The sequence below is a fragment of the Saccoglossus kowalevskii genome, chromosome 14 (genome assembly GCF_978046115.1).
Source record: "Saccoglossus kowalevskii chromosome 14, keSacKowa6.1, whole genome shotgun sequence".
Classification (NCBI taxonomy): domain Eukaryota; kingdom Metazoa; phylum Hemichordata; class Enteropneusta; family Harrimaniidae; genus Saccoglossus; species Saccoglossus kowalevskii.
The window spans coordinates 10263081-10284576 of NC_140654.1; the positions used below are offsets into that span (position 1 = coordinate 10263081).

General features: G+C 35.7%; 1 protein-coding gene across 1 annotated transcript; it reads left to right on the forward strand.

Moving 5' to 3' along the window:
- The first annotated feature begins 768 nt into the window (after positions 1-768).
- On the forward strand, positions 769-12459 carry LOC100370685 (F-box/WD repeat-containing protein 2-like). Its single transcript, XM_002741255.2, has 7 exons — positions 769-801; positions 3210-3761; positions 5430-5624; positions 6264-6397; positions 9491-9577; positions 11505-11680; positions 12171-12459. The coding sequence occupies exons 2-7, from the start codon at positions 3260-3262 to the stop codon at positions 12457-12459; spliced, it is 1383 nt and encodes a 460-aa protein (XP_002741301.1). The 5' UTR covers positions 769-801; positions 3210-3259.
- The last annotated feature ends 9037 nt before the right edge of the window (positions 12460-21496 follow it).

The following is a 21496-nucleotide window of genomic DNA, read 5'->3' on the forward strand; positions in this document are numbered from 1 at the left end:
CATTTTTAGTTTAAAAGTTTATGCCACATGCCAATTTTTTTGGTATCATGAACAACATGTGTTACTTCAAGTATGTGTGAAGTTTTAACACGATTGAATCATCTTCTCATTATGTTCAACATGATCTGTCCAGGTACATCTGAGATGTGGCTCTAAAACAGCATTTCCTAAAAAAAGAATTTCATTATGCATTTAACAAAAAATAAAGTATATTTTCACTGTAAAAATTGCATGTCTCAAATTATGTCATCTGATAAAAAGTAAATGAGAGTATTTTCTCATGAATCAAACTCCTTTCTGAGGGATTCTCGCATCTATAGGTGAAAATACAGTCCACCCTCTAGCGATGATAATACTAATACTAGTAAACAAATAGTTACCAAAGTGGAATATTCGCTTTTAATGGAATGAAGGTGAAATTAATGACAGAGGCGCAGTCAAGGTCGATAATTATTTTCTGAGGGTCAGTCAAACTGAATATTGACAGACACTGAGGTACCCAATGAATTAAGACATAAATCCAACTATGGAGTCTGTTACAGATGCCATTTGTAAATAACTATGCATGCACAGTAAATATGAATTTTATTAACGGCCACTTGGCCATGTTTTGTCAACGTAATGACTATGCACATGAGGTATAGTTATGTAATTTAATCCATCAACCATTCATAGAAAATAGTTTCTTTAATAAAAACAAAGGCATTATAAATGTGTGTCATTTTTAACATGAGGGCGAAATTATGATGACGACTGCCCTCTGGCGATGACCCGGTAAAATTAAAAATGGTGGCCATCAAGGTAAGTTATTTGCAGCTGCATGACAAAGGGAGATATTTTTATTGCTCCGTTCTATACGAGGAATGCTCTTATCAACAAAGATAAATATTTTTGCGACAGACAACAATTGGTAACGTTAGCACTATTTGCCCATTTATATATAGCTTGCACTCGTTATTTGTTCCAACGAGATGTTGTAATTATGTGTCCGTTGCCCTTGACCTAAACGCCAAACGCGGAACATAAACCCGCATATCTCCGACCATGGAGCTATAATGATTACGATCCAAGTGACTATGTGTCAGAGGGTCAGTGTCATACGCGTGTAAGGAATTTGGTACGCATATGCATTTACGTAAGTATTGTCTGTCTTTGAATGGGTTCACAAAAACGGATGAAACTCAAAGGGCGCGATGACCGCCGCCCTTCAACTAATCAGTGATTCGTACATCTATATAATTTTTACTTCGTATATTTTGTCAGACTTGATTAATTTCGTTTGAATGCGGGGATCTAATATGTGTACACGATGAACTTCAATTGCATGGCAAAGCTGGGTGTTTTGACCAAGTTGTAAATGTATGATGCAGTGTGGAACCTTATATAACCCCTATCATAAATGGATGTTGTCAATATACGTCCATTTAAGGATGTTCATTTACATTTATGGCTCCAGTAAAGGTTCACCATTATACTAAGACAGAATTCCCTCTGATGTATGATGACCTACATATGCACGCCAATTTTCGTTATGATTTGATTAAATATGGCTGACTGCCAGCCATTTTGTCCTCAAATTTGCTAAATTCTGGTATTTAAACATGTCCGAAACTGTTTCTCGGAGCTGAACAGGGTGATTTCAATCCAACTTTGTATGGTAATCATGCATATTGGGTTATAGGTGCATGTCACTTTTTTTTGGAGATTCGGCCCAAGATTGCTGTCTGGCGGCCATTTTGTTCAATCAAACTTTGTATGATGACCTTACATATTGGCTGCGTTTTTCTTTCTTTCCAATTCAGTTCAAAGTTTCCATGTAGGTACTATATTGACAGTAACACAATCTATAATCTCTGTTAGTGTTAAAAAAAACATTGATCTTTCATTTCTACATGTCACTTGTACTGAACATTTACATCGACTACAGCTACTACTGAACAGGGACTATGCATTATCAATGCTTGTTTTTTAAATATCTGCATATATAATCTATTTGGATTTTAATCATCCATATTGACTCCAAATTATAGTTAGGAAAAAGTACTTTAATTTCATGGTAAACACTTAAGTCTTTGCATAAAGCATGTAACTATAGTCACAATATTAAAATTAAATTCTATATAATGTCTGGCATGAATATTCATTGATTGTTGATATGTCCATATTTTTTTTAAATTTTCACATACAGCCCTGACATGGATTTAAATCGTCAATCAGACAATATGCGCATGTTTATAGTTACTGACTGAATATAGTTACTATGGTTACTATGTTATAGTTATTATGAATACACTTAATATGAGTGCAGGAGATGATTTCCTGATTTAAAAAAAACAAATATTTCTCGGTGAACCACAAATTACACTGGATATTCCTATTCTGAACAAGCAAGTGAGGATGTGTAGTTATGCTGTGAAACAAGTAGTGGTTGGTTATTTGGGTTTTAGTCATGAATATATGCTATATATATATATATATTTTACCTTGGCAAAACAGAGTTGCTTGGCAACCAGTGTAGCTTGGAAACTAGTGTATTGAAATAAGTGTAGCTAGGCAACTAGTGAAGTTTAGCAAGCAGTATATTTGCAACAAGTGTAGCTTGGCAACCAGTGTAGCTTGGCAACCAGTATATTGGCAACAAGTGTAGCTTGGCAACCAATGTAGCCTGGCAACAATTGTAGATCGGCAACCAGTGTTTTGTCAACAATTGTAGCTTGGCAACCAGTATATTGGCAACAACTATAGCTTGGCAACCAATGTAGCTTGGCAACCAGTATATTGGCAACAAGTGTAGCTTGGCAACCAGTGTAGCTTGGCAACCAGTATATTGGCAACAATTTTAACTTGGCAACCAATGTAGCTTGGCAACCAGTATATTGGCAACAAGTGTAGCTTGGCAACCAATGTAGCTTAGCAACAAGTGTAGAATGTCGACCAGTATATTGGCAACAAGTGTAACTTGGCAACCAGTGTATTGGCAACAAGTGTAGCTTGGCAACCAATGTAGCTTGGCAACCAATGTAGCTTGTATTGCAAAGTCATAAAATTGGCCATGCTTTGGTATCTTTGGATATGACATCACAGATTATCAGTAGCTAATTGGATATCAGGGGTGGGGTATCAAAAATATCCAAAGGATTGTATCACAAGGAACAGGCATGATACATGGGATTAAGACAATGATGTTAATGATTTCTTTATTTTCTCAGATCTGATGATGCCAGGGTGAAGACTATCATATATTCATCACTACATAGAAATGGAGGAGGGTGCGTTTGGAGGGTGGATGCAACAAGTGAATAGAACCTTTAATTCCGAGTTGAGCGACTCACAGCGATGTGTCGTGTTTGATCAACTCATATCCACATCTGGTGCTACTCAATTAAGATACTTATCAACAAAATTAGAATGCTTACTCAAAAGGGATTTCCTACGTCTTCTTCCACTGGAACTCAGTTTCTATTTACTGACGTGGCTGGATCCACAGTCGTTGTTTACGTGTTGTGTTGTTAGTAAACACTGGAATAAGGTCGTCAATGAGTGTGCTGTAACGTGGCAAAACGCGTGTCGTCGTCTTGGACTTAAGATTAATGCTGATGACTTACAGGTACAAAATGGCTGTCACTGGAAGGAGGCATTTGTTGCTGCTGGTAATCGAAGGAATCAGCTCGCCAGTGGACGTGCATTTGAGTTTTCCACAGTATATGGGCACACTGCCAGAGTTTATGCACTGTATCAAAAAGATGGGAAAATCGCAACAGGTAATGTCATGTCCATTGTGTTTTATGTGGATTATCAGGGCTGTCCACTTGATGTTTAAGATCAATGTTGTGGAAAGCAAAGAAAAGCACAGTTGTAAAGTTGTAGTGTACATAAATTTTATATATTATGTATGTAATTTATATTATATTCCAAATGCAAAGTACTTCAAAAATTTCTTCAAACAAATTGAAAGTATATTGAGTTGTTATACATTCATTGTGCACAGATATATATATATATATTATATAATTAATCAGGAAAATATTACTAAATATCAAGTGTAGGTTGCAGTAGTATATTTCTGTTTGTTTATATGGATTTTTATATTTTTGCCCCATGTACAATGTATGCAGAGCATAAAAAGTGGCTAAAGTATGCTAGTTGTTCAGTAACCGTCAAGGAACATTGAATTCACATCAGAGCACTTTCTAGTATGTTATACTGTTTCCTGTTTGTGAAGTGGGTTTAACAAGTTTTGATACGTACTTGATATTATTAGCCACAAAGGCTGTAAGTATTTTAAATTTAACTTTTTCATAATCAGACTTTCTCGACCAAATTTGTAGTCCCTGTTCGGACCTCCGTGCGTCCATGCTTCTGTGTGTGCGTGCATCCGGACCTGTATCTTAGAAATGCCTGCGCCAATCACAATCAAACTTCACACATACATCATACATGATATTATACATATGCACATCAATTTGTTTCACGATCTGATTCAAGATGGCCGAATGACAGCCATTTTTGTGCTAAAAAACATCAAAATCAAGCATTTCTGGCATTTCTGGATGGATTTTGTTCAAACTTGGTACATGCATTAGACATTACAGGTTCAATAACTAACAGGGACTGTGCAATGCATGGCTTTATTTTTTCTTGTATTCTTTATTATTCCTGGAAATGAACCTTAATTTTGGAGCCAACAGACTAAATTTGAGTAAATTTTCAGTGTTTACTCAAAAAAAAAAAAAAAATAATCTTCAGAAAGAAAGTGCAGACTATAAACGGAACTATTTTGTGAATTTTTGATGAAAAGTGGGAACTGGTGGTCAAAGTTTAATGTTAGCCAATAACGCTCGGTGAAGACATGTGGTACTTATTACAAGAGGTACAGCCTGGAAAGAGGAAACCGTTTCTACTATTGTTGATGGTGGAATTCCATTACAACCTACTTACACCATTGCCAAGTACACACTTGTCTGTAAAAGAACAATTTAAACTAGACTGGAATTTCTTGAATCTAACCAGGCCAATTCAATTGTCAAACAAACACTTGTCTATATCCTGTCTGATCGGTAGACTCAAGTTCAAATCCTACCTTAGGCTGAACATCAAAGGGTCGACCCTTACTCTGGGTGTGTGTGTGCCACAGACTGAATGGGAAGGCCAATTCCACTGGCCGAGATTCATTCACTAACGAATGCAACTTTGGGGGAACCTTGGTTAAGGTCTGCAGGTGATTGTGTTCGACCGAGCCTGGTTGACACCAGGATAGGATAACACTATAAAAGACAATTTAAACTAGAATTGAATTTCTTGAATCTAACCAATAGAAAGCCAATGTCGTTGTCAAGCACATTCAGTCATTCATTCACTTCCACCTACATAGAATACCAGATGTTAAAATAAAAATTGATGATAATCTGAGATTGATTCATTGTTTACAGGTTCTGATGACCAGTCAGTTAGATTATGGGATGTAGAAAGCGGTAGATGTCTATCAGTAATACAGGCACACACATGTGCTGATGTGAAGTTTGATGAAAACAAACTAATCACTGCCTCTTTTGATAACACTATTTCCTGCTGGGATTGGACAACTGGTGAGAGAACACAGCATTTTATTGGTCACACTGGAGCAGGTGAGTACACTGATTGGTTCATGTAGGTCACATGCCAATTTGCACAATATTGGCACAAAAGAACCTAAAATGATGAGAACCTAAAAATGGACAATGCTAATTAATTTTACCTTAAATAGGATGTTCAATCTAGTGAAAAGTGACTGATGGATACCTTTTTATCACCATACTTTAAATTTTGCCAAATTTCTGGTGTCACAGCTTTGTTGATATTTCCCACAATTGAACAGAATCCACTCCAGGTCCCAGTCATGGTGGTCAATAATTATAGTTATAATAATTATTACCCAACCATAATTAATTTTATACTTTTAGCTATACCTAATATTAAGCTATCGATGGATGATGTCAGAAACGGGGACTACATATTCACATAAATTTGTTTTTCTCCGATGTACTTTTACATATTATGTTATATTACGTACCGGTTCGAGTCACGCACGCAGTACGTATTTACTATAATTAGACATAGTCTTTACCTTGCCGTTTATTCGGTGTTATTTGCTTACTTATAATTGTATGTAGTTTGGTTATTACCAATTTGTAGTGTGTGCATAACATTTAGCGGTAACGCTTTTTAATTCAACTGACACACTGCTTCTATTGTTTGCCTTATCATAAATTTATTTTCTTTCAAAGTTTTCAGTGTAGATTACAGCGATGAACTTGGCCTTGTTGTGAGTGGATCAGCTGACAGAACTGTCAAGATATGGTCATTAATCACTGGAGAACTTTATAATACTTTTCACGGACACAAAGAATGGGTGACAGAGGTGGGTGAAACTAAACTGATCTTAAACTGGTATAAACTGATTGGATTAAAATTAACTTATCTAAGCTGGAATAAACTTGTCTAAACTGAAGGAAGAACTAAGCTTAGTTTGATCTGTTAAGTACTGTAGAATACTTTATTAGTCCCCGTTCGGACGGAGTCCGAAAACGGGGACTTATGTTTTGCCCTGTGTGCGTCCGTGCGTCCGTGCGTCCGTGATCACCTGTATCTCGAACATGCATGGACCGATTATGTTCAAACTTCACTCATACATCACACATTATATGGGACATATGCACATGCATTTTTTTCATGATCCGATTAACGATAGCCGAATAGCGGCCATTTTAAGGCCGAAAATGCATCAAAATGGCACATTTTCACCATTCCGGACCCGGATCTCAGTTATGCATGGACGGATTTCGTTCAAATTTGGTACATACATTAAACATAATAGGACCTTGATGCACGTCATTTTTTTTTTCGGATCAAGTTCGAAATGGCCGACTGGCGGCCATTTTGTTTTAAAGAATTCAGTTCTGGATCCGTATCAGAGACATGTCTGGATTGATCAAGTTCAAACTTCACACACACAAGGTACATCATGTCACAAATATGTATGTGCATTTGTTTCATGATCCCATTAACGATAGCCAAATGGCGGCCGCTTTAAGGCCGAAAATGCATTGAAATCGCACATTTTCACCATTCCGGACCCAGATCTCAGTTATGCATGGACGGATTTCATTCAAATTTGGTACATACATTAAACATAATAGGACCTTGATGCACGTCATTTTTTTTTTCAGATCAAGTTCGAAATGGCCGACTGGCGGCCATTTTGTTTTAAAGAATTCAGTTCTGGATCCGTATCCGAGACATGTCTGGATTGATCAAGTTCAAACTTCACACACACAAGGTACATCATGTCACAAATATGTATGTGCATTTGTTTCATGATCCCATTAACGATAGCCAAATGGCGGCCGCTTTAAGGCCGAAAATGCATTGAAATCGCACATTTTCACCATTCTGGACCCAGATCTCAGTTATGCATGAACGGATTTCATTCAAATTTGGTACATACATTAAACATAATAGGACCTTGATGCACGTCATTTTTTTTTTTCAGATCAAGTTCGAAATGGCCGACTGGCGGCCATTTTGTTTTAAAGAATTCAGTTCTGGATTCGTATCCGAGACATGTCTGGATTGATCAAGTTCAAACTTCACACACACAAGGTACATCATGTCACAAATATGTATGTGCATTTGTTTCATGATCCCATTAACGATAGCCAAATGGGGGCCGCTTTAAGGCCGAAAATGCATTGAAATCGCACATTTTCACCATTCCGAACCCGGATCTCAGTTATGCACGGACGGATTTTGTTCAAATTCGGTACTTACATTAAACATAATAGGACCTTGATGCACGTCATTTTTTTTTTCGGATCAAGTTCGAAATGGCCGACTGGCGGCCATTTTCTTAAAGAATTCAGTTCTGGATCCGTATCCAAGACATGTCTGGATTGATCAAGTTCAAACTTCACACACACAAGGTACATCATGTCACAAATATGTATGTGCATTTGTTTCATGATCCGCTTAGCAATAGCTGAATGATGGCCATTTTAAGGCCGAAAATGCATTAAAATCACGTATTTTCACAATTCCAGAACCGGATCTCAGTCATGCATGCATGGATTTTGTTCAGATTTAGTACAATGTGTTGTACATATGCAGGTGCATTTCGGTCATGATCTGCTTTGAATGTATATGTCACTCAAATATGAACGGAACGGGGACGTGTCATTGACAATGACTTGTTTTAGCTGGAATTAATAATTTTTGCTGAAAAGGCTCTTTGGGTGTTTTGTTTGGAATTTATTTTCACTGATTTTTGACAAGTTGAATATAGAAAAAAAGTATATTAACTGGATTTTATTTTCACTGAAGTATCCCTTCTGCAAAAATAGCAAAAATAAATATGTTAATAAATAAATAATCAACAACTCACTCATCTTAATCTGCTTGTACATGTGTCATCTATTCATCACAAGATACAGAACATTGATGTTTGCCAAAAAATGTTATCTCATTGCTAGTGCACACTAATTGTCATATTTAATTTTCAAATTTGAGCAAAATATTGCTTCGTCAGTGTGACAAATGAAACTTATAAGTCAACAAAGAATTAATCAATCGGGAAAACTGAAATTTTTGTTCTGTTGTGCTTCTACACTAATATCACGTTGGTATTTTGTGTTTTCTGATTATACATCTGGTGCCGAATAATTCTGAATATTACACAGTTAATGAATATGCATGTATAAAATGATACAGTAGGGGCGTTTAAAATGTGTTGGAAATGAGAGCTACCCCGAATTAGTTTGAATTGATTTGGCTATTAATCAAATTCAGTTATTGAATTCATGAGTTATGCAGGAGTTTCGTTAAGAGCCGGTCGCCGGCCGCCGGCCATATGGCCTGCTACAAGCCCATATTGGCCGTCTACTTTCTGGCCCTTGACCGCCTACGTCAGTCTCGCTGTAGTGCTTCACACTATTTTTTTTTGGCCTGTTGCTACAGGATGATGGCCTGCTATTAAATAAATTTGTGAAACCCCTGGTTATGTGTGGCAGTTGCAGGGGAATCTTTCCTCTCAATTTTCATTACTGCTTATGATTCACGCTAAACGACTGATCTACAAATGTTCAAAGTTCACTTTCAAAGTCATTCTGAAATGTTTACCAGGATGAATGAATGGCAGTATAAAACAAAGCAAAAGATGTACATTGCAGAACAATTTAAATGTGGGATGCATAAATTTTTGAATTTCGGAAAAAAACATCTTCAGATCCTCGATCAGAATATATTGTTTTTATTATATTGTTCTTATTATATGAAGTGTTTCTTGTTATTTTCTAAGTTGCTAATTGTAAAATGGAAAAGGGGAAATCTTTGCCCCTTCATTATTATCCTCGTAAGTTTAATTTTGTGTGGTATATTCATTTTGTATTATCACAATAATTTCTCCAGTAGTTTGGGTAAATCTAGGTAAACTAAAATGATCACTCTCCTTTACATACAGGTGCTTTTACGTCATTGTGCAATAGACTCAATAGTCCATAGCAAAGGAGACTACGTACTTATCAGTATGGATAGAAATGAAATTAAGGTATGCCACGCTTAATACTCTGTTTTCTTTGAATTGGAGCTTTAGGACAATGATTTTAAAGTATCGGTAATTTTGTAAACAAAAATCATCAGATCCCAGTGATTTTATTTGAATTTAAGCTGTTCACAGCTCTCATATAATTTGTGACATATGTATTGAATAAACATAAGGTAATCTGAGTTTACCCAATCTGTGTGTACATGCATTCTCAGTAAATGCAGATATATCTGATATATTTGATCCATATGTAAATATACCATATTTGTTATATATCTTATATCTAATAATGTACTGGTATATGCAGATATATACCTGTACAGGGTTTGTACACAGCCTTGAATTCCTGGAATATACTGGAATTTCAAAAATCACTTTTCCAGGCTTTAAAAAGCCTTGAAATTTTGCTTTTTTATTTAAAATCCTGGAAAAACCTTGAATTTCACCATTTTTTTTATTATTGGCCACTCTCCAATTTTTCCTCTCCGTCTTTTGATTATAAATTGACGATTGTCGATCTGTGGTGAAGTCTGCCGGTTTAGGGGTCATGTTGGTTGTCACAGCAACGTAAGGTCATGAGCTGCGTGAATTCAGCTTGTTGATTGGCTGTTGTAGAAATGCGTTCAGTGCCTACTTAGGCAAGCCCAGGAAATGTATGTGTTGTTTTTTTCATGGATCGCAAAAAGGAAATAAATAAATGTAAGCTATGGATTTTTTTGAGATTGTGAAAGCAATAAAATAATGTTAATATTGGGGGGATATGGTGACTCTGAAAAAGGGTTCGGTTTAGAGACTCATTCCGAATCGATCTGAATCAAGACGAGTAGCCATTTTGACATGACGTAATGTGCATGTGCAAAAGTAATTTGTGTGATGTGATCAGTGGGTTTCAATCTTTTTGTGTAAAAATTTCGACCTACGGCCTAGTTTGCTCACTTAGCTTTTCTGGTATTGGGAAAACCAAGTTTCGGGATTTGTGGTTGAGTCACAAAGTTTATGGGGAGTGGATTATGCGAAGTTCGTTATCACAGTACGAAGCCAGATGTTCGGTTTTCATGGTAAATTTTGACGTTGCTAGCATGGGCATCAGTGCTCTCAAAAGTCATAAAAAGGGGAAAAAGCATATGGAAATGCAAATTCCAAATATGGAATGATTACGCGCGTAAGCGTCCTCTAATAAAAAAAAAAAATGGCTGCCATCAGGGTTTGACCGGACTCCATACAAAGAAGTTCGCTGATTCTGTTCTAAACTTTTTGGAATTCGGCATTCCCATGACGTATCCGTGGAAGGAAAAGATGTATAATAAAAAGGTTATTATGAAGATACCTCAAAGTATGCACATCAGAAAGATATATTGCAAGTAAATTTTTTATATACATTAAAACGATTTATGAAATATATCGCAAGTCATATCTGTATGTGCATCCAATGAATGTATCAAATATATTATCAATATATGATATATAATATCAGAGGTACATTACTTGGGGTTAGCAACGCACATAGTTCTGTTTGGTGACATCATGTCAAGTCTCAATTCGTAGATAGCAAGACTGATGCTATGACCTTCTGACATGACATATATCAATGTTTGTAATGAAACAATAAAACATGACTCGCCACTACCATAGTGAAAAAATGTAATAAATCGAAAATGTACAGAAAATATAGTTCTCGTAATCCTACATATCGTGAGCAGCTATTTTGATCCACCTGGACCTCCCATTATCCTAGTTACCTTGGGCATGTGCGTTTGCATTGTTCAGTTAAGAACGCTTACGCAAGAGCGAGATTGAAACAAGATCTTGGTATCATGTCACCGTAGTTACAAACCCCTATAGTCTCTGATAATACCTGTCATAATCTCTTGTTGTTCAGTTTAAATACAATTTAAATTGGATTCATTTCATATTATCAATTGAATTACAGATTTGGCCAATAAGCCGAGAGGTTAATACAGAATGTTTAAAAACCCTAACCCTAGCCAATAATTTGGATAGAAGTCAGTGTTTCCAGCCTCATCTTCAATTTGATGGTCTGTACATTGGATGTGCTTCTGATAATGGTATCCACATATGGAGTTTTCAAACCTTAGACTTGATAAGGTAAAATAATTTTTAAACATTTGTTAACTTTATTATTAATATAGGATTCTTTTCAATTGAAATATTTATGACTTTTTTAGCCTTCTCAGCAAATAAAACGATGAAGTTGCTTCGCCATAGTAACCAACAAAAGAATACAATAGAAATGCTTTCACTTTACACACAAACTCTTTTCCTAGAAAAATTGTGTGGTCACATCAAATATGTTGACCGTATAATTATAAAGACCAACAAAATCGACCTTACACTTGACCCTTATAGTCATAGACAGTAATTTCTCTGAGGGGTGGGGTCACAAATGTGCTGAGATATCACTTGCTCTTGCAAATTACATGAACTAATAAATAATTTTAATGAAATGAAAACATAAAGCAGGTTTAGATCATAGTTGGAAGGAATCACTTACTTAGTTGATATTTTGACGGTATCAAAAATGTAAACCAGTGTATATCGCATTTTTCTGATAATTGTTCTTTATTTTTCTCTACAGAATAATTCCATGTAATGAGTTCATAAGTTGTGCACTGCTTGGCATAGGGTCTGTATTTGCGATATTACTGGACCAATATCATTTATGTATAACTGAAACTAAAACTGGTAAACTTGTATCGAAATGCCAACTGCCAGCCTACCGCAGATCAAAGAGAGGCTCTAGTTTCCTAGCTGGAGAAACAGCCTGGCTGGATGGGTTCAGTTTGGAACAGGAAAAAGGCTTGGTATTTGCTACAAGTATGCAAGACCATAGTATATATCTTGTGAAATGGAAAGATACTGGTTAATATGCAGACTAGTTTTCACCCCTACCAATAGTGGTATAATCCTGGTTAATATGCTGACTAGTTTCCACCCCTACCAGTAGTGGTACAATCCTGGCTAATATGCTGACTAGTTTTCACCCCTACCAGTCGTGGTATAATCCTGGCTAACATGCTGACTAGTTTCCACCCCTACCAGTAGTGGTATAATCCTGGCTAACATGCTGACTAGTTTCCACCCCTACCAGTAGTGGTATAATCCTGGCTAACATGCTGACTAGTTTCCACCCCTACCAGTAGTGGTATAATCCTGGCTAAAAGCTGACTAGTTTCCACCCCACCAGTAGTGGTATAATCCTGGCTAATATGCTGACTAGTTTCCACCCCTACGAGTAGTGATATAATCCTGGCTAATATGCTGACTAGTTTCCACCCCTACGAGTAGTGGTATAATCCTGGCTAATATGCTGACTAGTTTCCACCCCTAGCAGTAGTGGCATAACCCTTGCTAATATGCTGACTAGTTTCCACCCATACCAGTAGTGGTATAATCCTGGCTAATATGCTGACTAGTTTCCACCCCCACCAGTAGTGGTATAATCCTGGCTAATATGCAGACTAGTTTCACCCCTACCAGTAGTGGTATAATCCTGGCTAATATGCTGACTAGTTTTCACCCCTACCAGTAGTGGCATAACCCTTGCTAATATGCTGACTAGTTTCCACCCCTACCAGTAGTGGCATAACCCTGGCTAATATGCTGACTTGTTCTCACCCCCCACCAGTAGTGGTATAATCCTGGCTAACATGCTGACTAGTTTCCACCCCTACCAGTAGTGGCATAACCCTTGCTCATATACAGACTAGTTTTCACCCCTACCAGTAGTGGTATAATCCTGGCTAATATGCTGACTAGTTTCCACCCCTACCAGTAGTGGTATAACCCTGGCTAATATGCTGACTAGTTCTCACCCCCACCAGTAGTGGTATAATCCTGGCTAACATGCTGACTCGTTTCCACCCCTACCAGTAGTGGTAGTATTGTTTTTCTTAGAAAAGTTCTCAAAGTAATTAGTATATTTTTGTTTAATTATTTTTGTTCTTTTTGGTCAAAACTGGCATTTTAGACTATTTAAACTTTGTACTAGAATGGATTTTATGGATTTATTATTATATTTATTCATTTCATTGCAATATCTGATATTTATGTTTTAAGTAAATACATTTTTTTAGATTTCTTTCATATTTCCTAGGGTTGGTGGTTTCATATTTTTAATATTTTGTGTTATGTTATTACTGATTTTCTCTGATACTTGATTCATTGTACTAGTGTGAATGAATATTTTGCCAAAAATGTGTGGCTTTGAAACTAAATAAGATTGTACTTGTAATATATGCTTGAAATCAAAGTAGCTGGGTGTACGCTGCACTGTGTTGTACATATCAAAAGCAATATGTGGACACTGATGCCTTTCTTGGTCATGTGACTTATTTTACTGGCCATTTGTTCATTTCTGTGACTTCACCCTTAGTCTTTTGTGTCTACTGTAAAGAGGTTAATTATTCACTGGGTTTTAATTTTGTTTATTTCACTGACTGAGGAATGTGCTAAATTAAAACCCAGTGAATATTTAAAATTTAGCATAGAACACATTATCTAAATGATAAAACCATGAATTTAAATCCCACTAAATATACCTGAAATAGTAAATCAGCGAAATTTAAACCCAGTGAAAATAAGTCATTTTACAGTATGTAGATAAGTAATCGCCATGGTTTTTTTTTTCAATTGCAGATAAGTGACATTTTTTTTTAAATTCATGCTCAGATTAATAATTCACACAATTGTTACTATTGAAATTTTTTGAACTTGGATAACTTAGCTAAGTGTCAAGGTTTGGAAGTTTTGAAGCGGAAGGGAGTTGAATGAATGAACTATTCATAACCTATGAGAAAGTTAGCCACACCAGATTCAAACCATGACTAGTATTGGGATTCAGTACATATAACCCCTACTTTGGTTGGGATAGTTATACAAAATAATACGATTGAAGAACACATTGACTGTCGCATGGTATATATGACAAAGCACTGTGTTTATGCAATGGATACTGTTCCACTATCATCAATGAGACTAATGAGTCTGTGCTTTTGTCAAAGTGTACAATTGTATAACTCATAGCTGTGGTGTTACAGTGTATAACTCATAGCTGTGGTGTTACAGTGTATAACTCATAGCTGTGGTGTTACAGTGTATAACTCATAGCTGTGGTGTTACAGTGTATAACTCATAGCTGTGGTGTTACAGTGTATAACTCATAGCTGTGGTGTTACAGTGTATAACTCATAGCTGTGGTGTTACAGTGTATAACTCATAGCTGTGGTGTTACAGTGTATAACTCATAGCTGTGGTGTTACAGTGTATAACTCATAGCTGTGGTGTTACAGTGTATAACTCATAGCTGTGGTGTTACAGTGTCAGACTCATAGCTGTGGTGTTACAGTGTCAGACTCATAGCTGTGGTGTTACAGTGTATAACTCATAGCTGTGGTGTTACAGTGTATAACTCATAGCTGTGGTGTTACAGTGTATAACTCATAGCTGTGGTGTTACAGTGTACAACTCATAGCTGTGGTGTTACAGTGTACAACTCATAGCTGTGGTGTTACAGTGTATAACTCATAGCTGTGGTGTTACAGTGTATAACTCATAGCTGTGGTGTTACAGTGTCAGACTCATAGCTGTGGTGTTACAGTGTCAGACTCATAGCTGTGGTGTTACAGTGTATAACTCATAGCTGTGGTGTTACAGTGTATAACTCATAGCTGTGGTGTTACAGTGTATAACTCATAGCTGTGGTGTTACAGTGTATAACTCATAGCTGTGGTGTTACAGTGTATAACTCATAGCTGTGGTGTTACAGTGTATAACTCATAGCTGTGGTGTTACAGTGTCAGACTCATAGCTGTGGTGTTACAGTGTCAGACTCATAGCTGTGGTGTTACAGTGTCAGACTCATAGCTGTGGTGTTACAGTGTCAGACTCATAGCTGTGGTGTTACAGTGTATAACTCATAGCTGTGGTGTTACAGTGTATAACTCATAGCTGTGGTGTTACAGTGTACAACTCATAGCTGTGGTGTTACAGTGTATAACTCATAGCTGTGGTGTTACAGTGTCAGACTCATAGCTGTGGTGTTACAGTGTCAGACTCATAGCTGTGGTGTTACAGTGTATAACTCATAGCTGTGGTGTTACAGTGTACAACTCATAGCTGTGGTGTTACAGTGTATAACTCATAGCTGTGGTGTTACAGTGTATAACTCATAGCTGTGGTGTTACAGTGTATAACTCATAGCTGTGGTGTTACAGTGTCAGACCGCTCACATCTTTTAAATTATACTTAGCTGCAGGTCCTATTTTTTATTTTTATATCGTTTTACATTACCATAACTCTTTTAAAGGGACAGTATCATCTTAACTACGCATTATTCTACTTCTGTTGTTATTCTGTGCTTGGTGTTTATGTATGTGAACCATACATCAAGCACACTATGCAGCCTGAATGGCAGCCCGAATGGCAGCCCGAATGGCAGCCCGAATGGCAGCCCGAATGGCAGGCATGTGATAGACATGGCTTATGATGAAATCTCTCCAATTAAGCACTCAGCTGTGACCGAATTCATAGAATAATAAACAAATAGTTATCGAAGTGGAGGTCAATATCCTGTTTTAATGAACTGAGGTGCAGCTCAGGTCAATAATTATTTTCTGAGGGTCATTAAAACTGAATATTGACCTCCACTGAGGTAATTAGTCCAGGCTTTTATAATCCCTTGTTTCGCGAACCTGGAGCCGAAAATGAAATAAAAATAAAATTTTATTTCAGCATAATTTCTCGCACTCGCCGACTTATAAGTGCAAAAAAATGCTAAAAAAACTTATTTTTATCTTCATTTTTTTTCCGCCCGCCGCATAACAAACCCAAGTTGCATTTTCGTGGGAGTATCATGATCAAAGTACTGAAGTCTTACGTAGATGAGAAACAAGGTTATACATGGAATAAAATGTTATTTCATTTCTTCTCTCCGATCAATGATCTCACTTACAATTCTTTGAAAATCACATAAATCTAATGGAAAAAAAGAACTAATTTTATTTTTTTATCGCCCTCTTCAAAAAAATTGCCTCATAAAAACTCGAGAAACAAGGAATAAAAAAGTCTGGCCTTAAGTTTTATTTTACCAAATAAATTAACACAATATAAATGTTGGAGTCTGTTGCAAATAATAATAACAAAATCAAGGTCACAATGTCAATAATAAGATTTATTGACAACCATGTGATCGTCTCATGACCAATCAACATGACAAGCTTACACATGAAATTAATTTTTTCATTTGTCTTGAGTTTGTTACTGTTCAATTGTGGCTCACATTTTACACACCTTTAGCTATGTAAACATTTCTGTGGGGTGGGACTCACATGCCACCTGTGCACTTACAATGACAAAAGCTGTGTAATATTTCATTGTCATCTCGAACTTGTACACAAGTTTTTCATGTTATTATTAAACTGAACATTCAACAACAGACAAGTTATACTGCCATCAAGTTGGTTTCTGTGCAAGAATGGGGAGGGCTGCTTTCTAGTTTGCAGAATTTGTTCAATGTTTTCCCTGGTTCCTGGCATTCTGATGAACATTTACGCGGCAAAATTAAAAATTTTACTCTAGAATGAACAAGTTTCTAAGGTCACAGCAGAACTCAGAACTTGTCTATTTATTATTTATTCTATTAAGTTTGTATTAACTTTATTTTACTGCTGCTTAATTTCCATGGCAATGCAATCCACTTTAGTAAAGGGTCATTTATTTGTAAGCTAAATTTTGAGATCTATTCATGTAAATTGTAGGGGTAGTTGATGATTTTTTGACATGTTATAGTACAGTCTGATTTTCACCAAATTTATCGCACACATTCAGCCATTTATCACATTCACTTTGCATATCGTGTTCCTGACGCACATTATGGTCTCACAGTTTACTGCAGCATACTGCAGCTCGATTAGACAGGGTCCGTCATGCTAATTAGTGGATCAATTCTTTAAAAAAATTGGACTTGCAGATTTAATCGATTATGTAAGTCAGGTGTTTGTGTGTGTGTCGATCACAGTGGTGCTTAGGATGCGTGATAGAAATATGCGATGCACGCATGATGGGAGTGTAATTAATGCCCGACCTGAATGTTATGCAGAAACGAAAATTACACCAATGTGATAAATATGTAATCATGTGATAATTGAGTGATGCGAATGCTAAGGCTGAGAAAAAAAAAACAATCTCCGTTTCTCGTTTCTGCACGCATCATTTTGAACTATCCGCTTCGAATGTTTTTTCCTTCTAAAGCATTCCAAAATGCGCTTCCAAAACTCGCACTTGTCTCAAATTCCCCCCATTTCAAAAAAAAACATAGCCACGTTTCAATGAAACGAGAAACAGAGATTTTTTTTTCTGGCCTAAAATTAATAGTTTGTGCGAAAACTGTACTGTAAATATTGAAAGTATTAAACATTCTTATATTCATTTTCAACATTTTCAAACAATTATGGATTTCATATTCTAAATTTGATCAAAGAAATATTGTGTCTTTCTATTTAAGGTAGAATGCTACACTAAAATTGTATTAGTATTATAATTATATTGTCATTTTCTTTATTTTCACAAGGATTAAAAAAATAAACTAAAAATATGGTACAGTACAGTACTAGTACTCTGTTTAGAAAAAATCAATCAATAATATTCAGTGAAAATAGCATGTTTTTTTTTTCTTTTTATGCGTATTTACTATTGTTTTCTATGGCAAGAATATCATTATCTTAAAATGTTGCTTGACGACATATGATGAAAAAAAGGTGTGTAGTGTACTACAAGGTACCTTTTGATCGCTAGAGATATTAAAAAATATTTTTTTTGGGTGATTTTTAACAAAGAAATGGAAACTGCTAAAATGGCATTTTATTTGTACTTTGCTGTTTTTCTCAAAAATCAAATTAATAGTGAACCAAAAAAGTTCACATACTGTTGACTATTATTAATTTAAAAACAAAAAAATTTGACACTGTACGCTAAAATATGCGCAAGACTTGCGAGTAGCATTCTACCTTATTTTTTGTGGGATATTATTTGGAGCACCAATCACACATGTTGTGTTCCTTATTAGTCTCATGTGACATTTGCATGTGAAAAATACACTGTTTACATGTACTGTAGAATACTTTATTTTCGCTGAAGGGATTATTCAGTGACAATAAAATCCAGCAAATGTACTTTTTTTTCCTATATTTCACATTAAACTCATCAAAAATCAGTGAAAATAAGTTCCATAAATAATGCCCAAAAAGCCTTTTCAGCGAAATTTAATTCCAGCGAAAATAAAGTATTCCACAGTAATCTAAATTGTACAATTACTGTGGTGTAATCTTCACTAGTGACAAATTCATAAATACCTAATATTTCATTATTCATAAATACTATATGTACATCTAGTGTTGTGATTGATTGTGGAATATGTATTACAGAAACTGATGAAAGATGTAACACATGGGTTGTATCACCTCTCTTCTTGTCCTTGTGTATATCGTCATATTTTCTGTGAATCATACTCCAGCAGTTTGAATAATACATTATCACAATGTTTGAATAATTCAAACTGTATAAAACTCATATTTAAGCTAATTTGTCATGTATCAAAAGAGGAACACACTGAACAAATTAATAAATACTGTAGTCACAAGACTTAAAGATTATTATGTTGTATACGTTATTTCTCAACAAGTGGTTTTAGACATTATGTACCAAATTTGATTACATCTTGCATATTGCAACTCAAAAGTCCTCATGTTCTTGAAAAGATTATTGCATTTTTGACTCCCATGTGTAAACGCACAATTGGAGTCTTTGCAGTTAGTGCGTCTGTATGTGTGCAGTGTCTGTTCCACTGATATCTCAAGAACGTTATGTTAATTTTTGATGAAACTTGATGCATAGATGCTCTGGACTAATGTGCAGATTTGATTAGATTGGTTTAAAGCCATACATATTAATCACCTAATTTGCATGATAATTAGCTAATTTTAGCTGTTCCATGACTTTTTCATTGATATCTATAGAACCACTCATTGGATTTTGATGAAACTTAGCACATATATGCTCCAGGCCAATGCACAGATCTGATTAGTTTTAGGGAAAAAAAATCATATTACAAAGTAATTACCTAATTTGCATAATGATATCTCAAGTACTAATCATCACATTACAATGAAACTTTGTACATAGATGTCATAGGATAATGCACAAGCCTTATAAGTTTTGGGTTAATATCCATGCATATCAATTACCTAATGTACATAGTAACTGAATTTTTGGCTATTCTGATATTTCAAGTAGAAATCATTACATTTCAATGAAACTTGGTGCATAGATCTAATTAGTTTTGAATAAAAACTATGCATATTAATCACCTAATTTGCATACTGATTAGTAAATTTTTGGCTATTACAAGTTCTTATAACATTTCAATGAAACCTAGTACATTGATGGTATGGTATGTTATTTGTTTAACATTAAAATCTGTGCCTATTATTTAGCTGATTTGCATAATAATTAGTCAGTTTTCATATCTCACCTACTTATTTTATTTCGATGAACCTTGGTACATAAATACTCTAAGACAATCTAATTAGTTTTGAGTTTATATACATCTATAATAATTACTTAATTTGCATAATAATGTACTTTTAGACATGTGCCCTGGAACAATACACAGACCTTATTAATTTGTTGTTAAAATCTATGCATGATAATTGCTTAATTTGCATAGTATTTGACTAAATGGTCGCTATACCACCACCTCGAATTTGATCATGAAACAAATGTGCTTACGTATGCCATGATATGTGATGTACGTGTGGGGTTTAGATCAGACAAGGCATATGAGATATGGCCCTGGAATAGCATGTGTTAAAACAAAATGGCTGCCAGTCGGCCATTTTGAATCCGATCTGAGGAAAAAAGTGACATGCATCAAGGACCACTGTGCTTAATGGACATACCAAGTTCGAATAAGATACGTCCATGTACAACCGAGATCCGGTTCCGTAATTGCAGACACGCTTAAGTTTGATGAATTTGTAGCACTAAAATGGTGGCCATTCGACCATCTTGGCATGGTTCATGAAACAACTACACGTCATATGTATGATATGATGTGTGATGTATGTGTGAAGTTTGATCATTATCGGCCCAGTCATGTCTGAAATATAGGTGTGGTCGCACGCTCGCCGCTCGGACGCGCAGAAGTGAAATTATTATTTTTCGTTTTCGGAGTATGTTCGAAGTGGAACTAATCAGGTGATTATTCTGTCAGTATATTGGAAGTTGAAATTCAATTTCAATGGTTGTTGATGTGTGTAGCCACCACAAAACTCCATTTATGAACACAGTGACCGCCTTGCATATGACTTGTGATCTATCACACAAACACAATCAGGACAATCAGAAAATAAATATATGTTTAAATATCAACATTTTCCCCAGTTGAGTGTAAAACAAGTAAATTCTTAGAGGTTCGGTTGAAAATGATATCAACCAATTTTTAATGCATTATTATAGCTTTATTTAAATTATCCCTATCCTCTGATGTTTTTTTCCAGATCAACATGTACGACACCTAAGAGTTTTATTCCAAATAATTGGAATGTGGGAGTTACTACTCTCTTACAAAGTCGGCATAATTACCAAGACAGCCGTTTAAGATTGTTTGCACAACTCAAACTCATTGGGGGAGTGTACAAATAAAATGGCTTCATGTGACTGTCTTCATTGAATAAGAGACTGCAGGGAACTCGTCAATAAGCTTAAAACGAGCTAATTTCTCTATTGTGTTCTCAGTTTGCTATCACGGTAGCGTACATTACTCTCCAATATCCTCCATTCTCGTTATTCTAGATATGATATGGACCCAATAATTAGACGTCCTTTATCCGCCCTTCTCTGTTCTTT

What these genes read in the sequence shown, in the direction of transcription:
- LOC100370685 (XM_002741255.2), top strand. Translation starts at nt 3,260, where the DNA reads ATGGAGGAGGGTGCGTTTGGAGGGTGGATGCAACAAGTGAATAGAACC. An exon ending in TGGATAGAAATGAAATTAAG is followed by an intron (nt 9,578 to 11,504) that starts GTATGCCACGCT and finishes ATTGAATTACAG; the next exon opens with ATTTGGCCAATAAGCCGAGA. An exon ending in CAAACCTTAGACTTGATAAG is followed by an intron (nt 11,681 to 12,170) that starts GTAAAATAATTT and finishes TTTTCTCTACAG; the next exon opens with AATAATTCCATGTAATGAGT.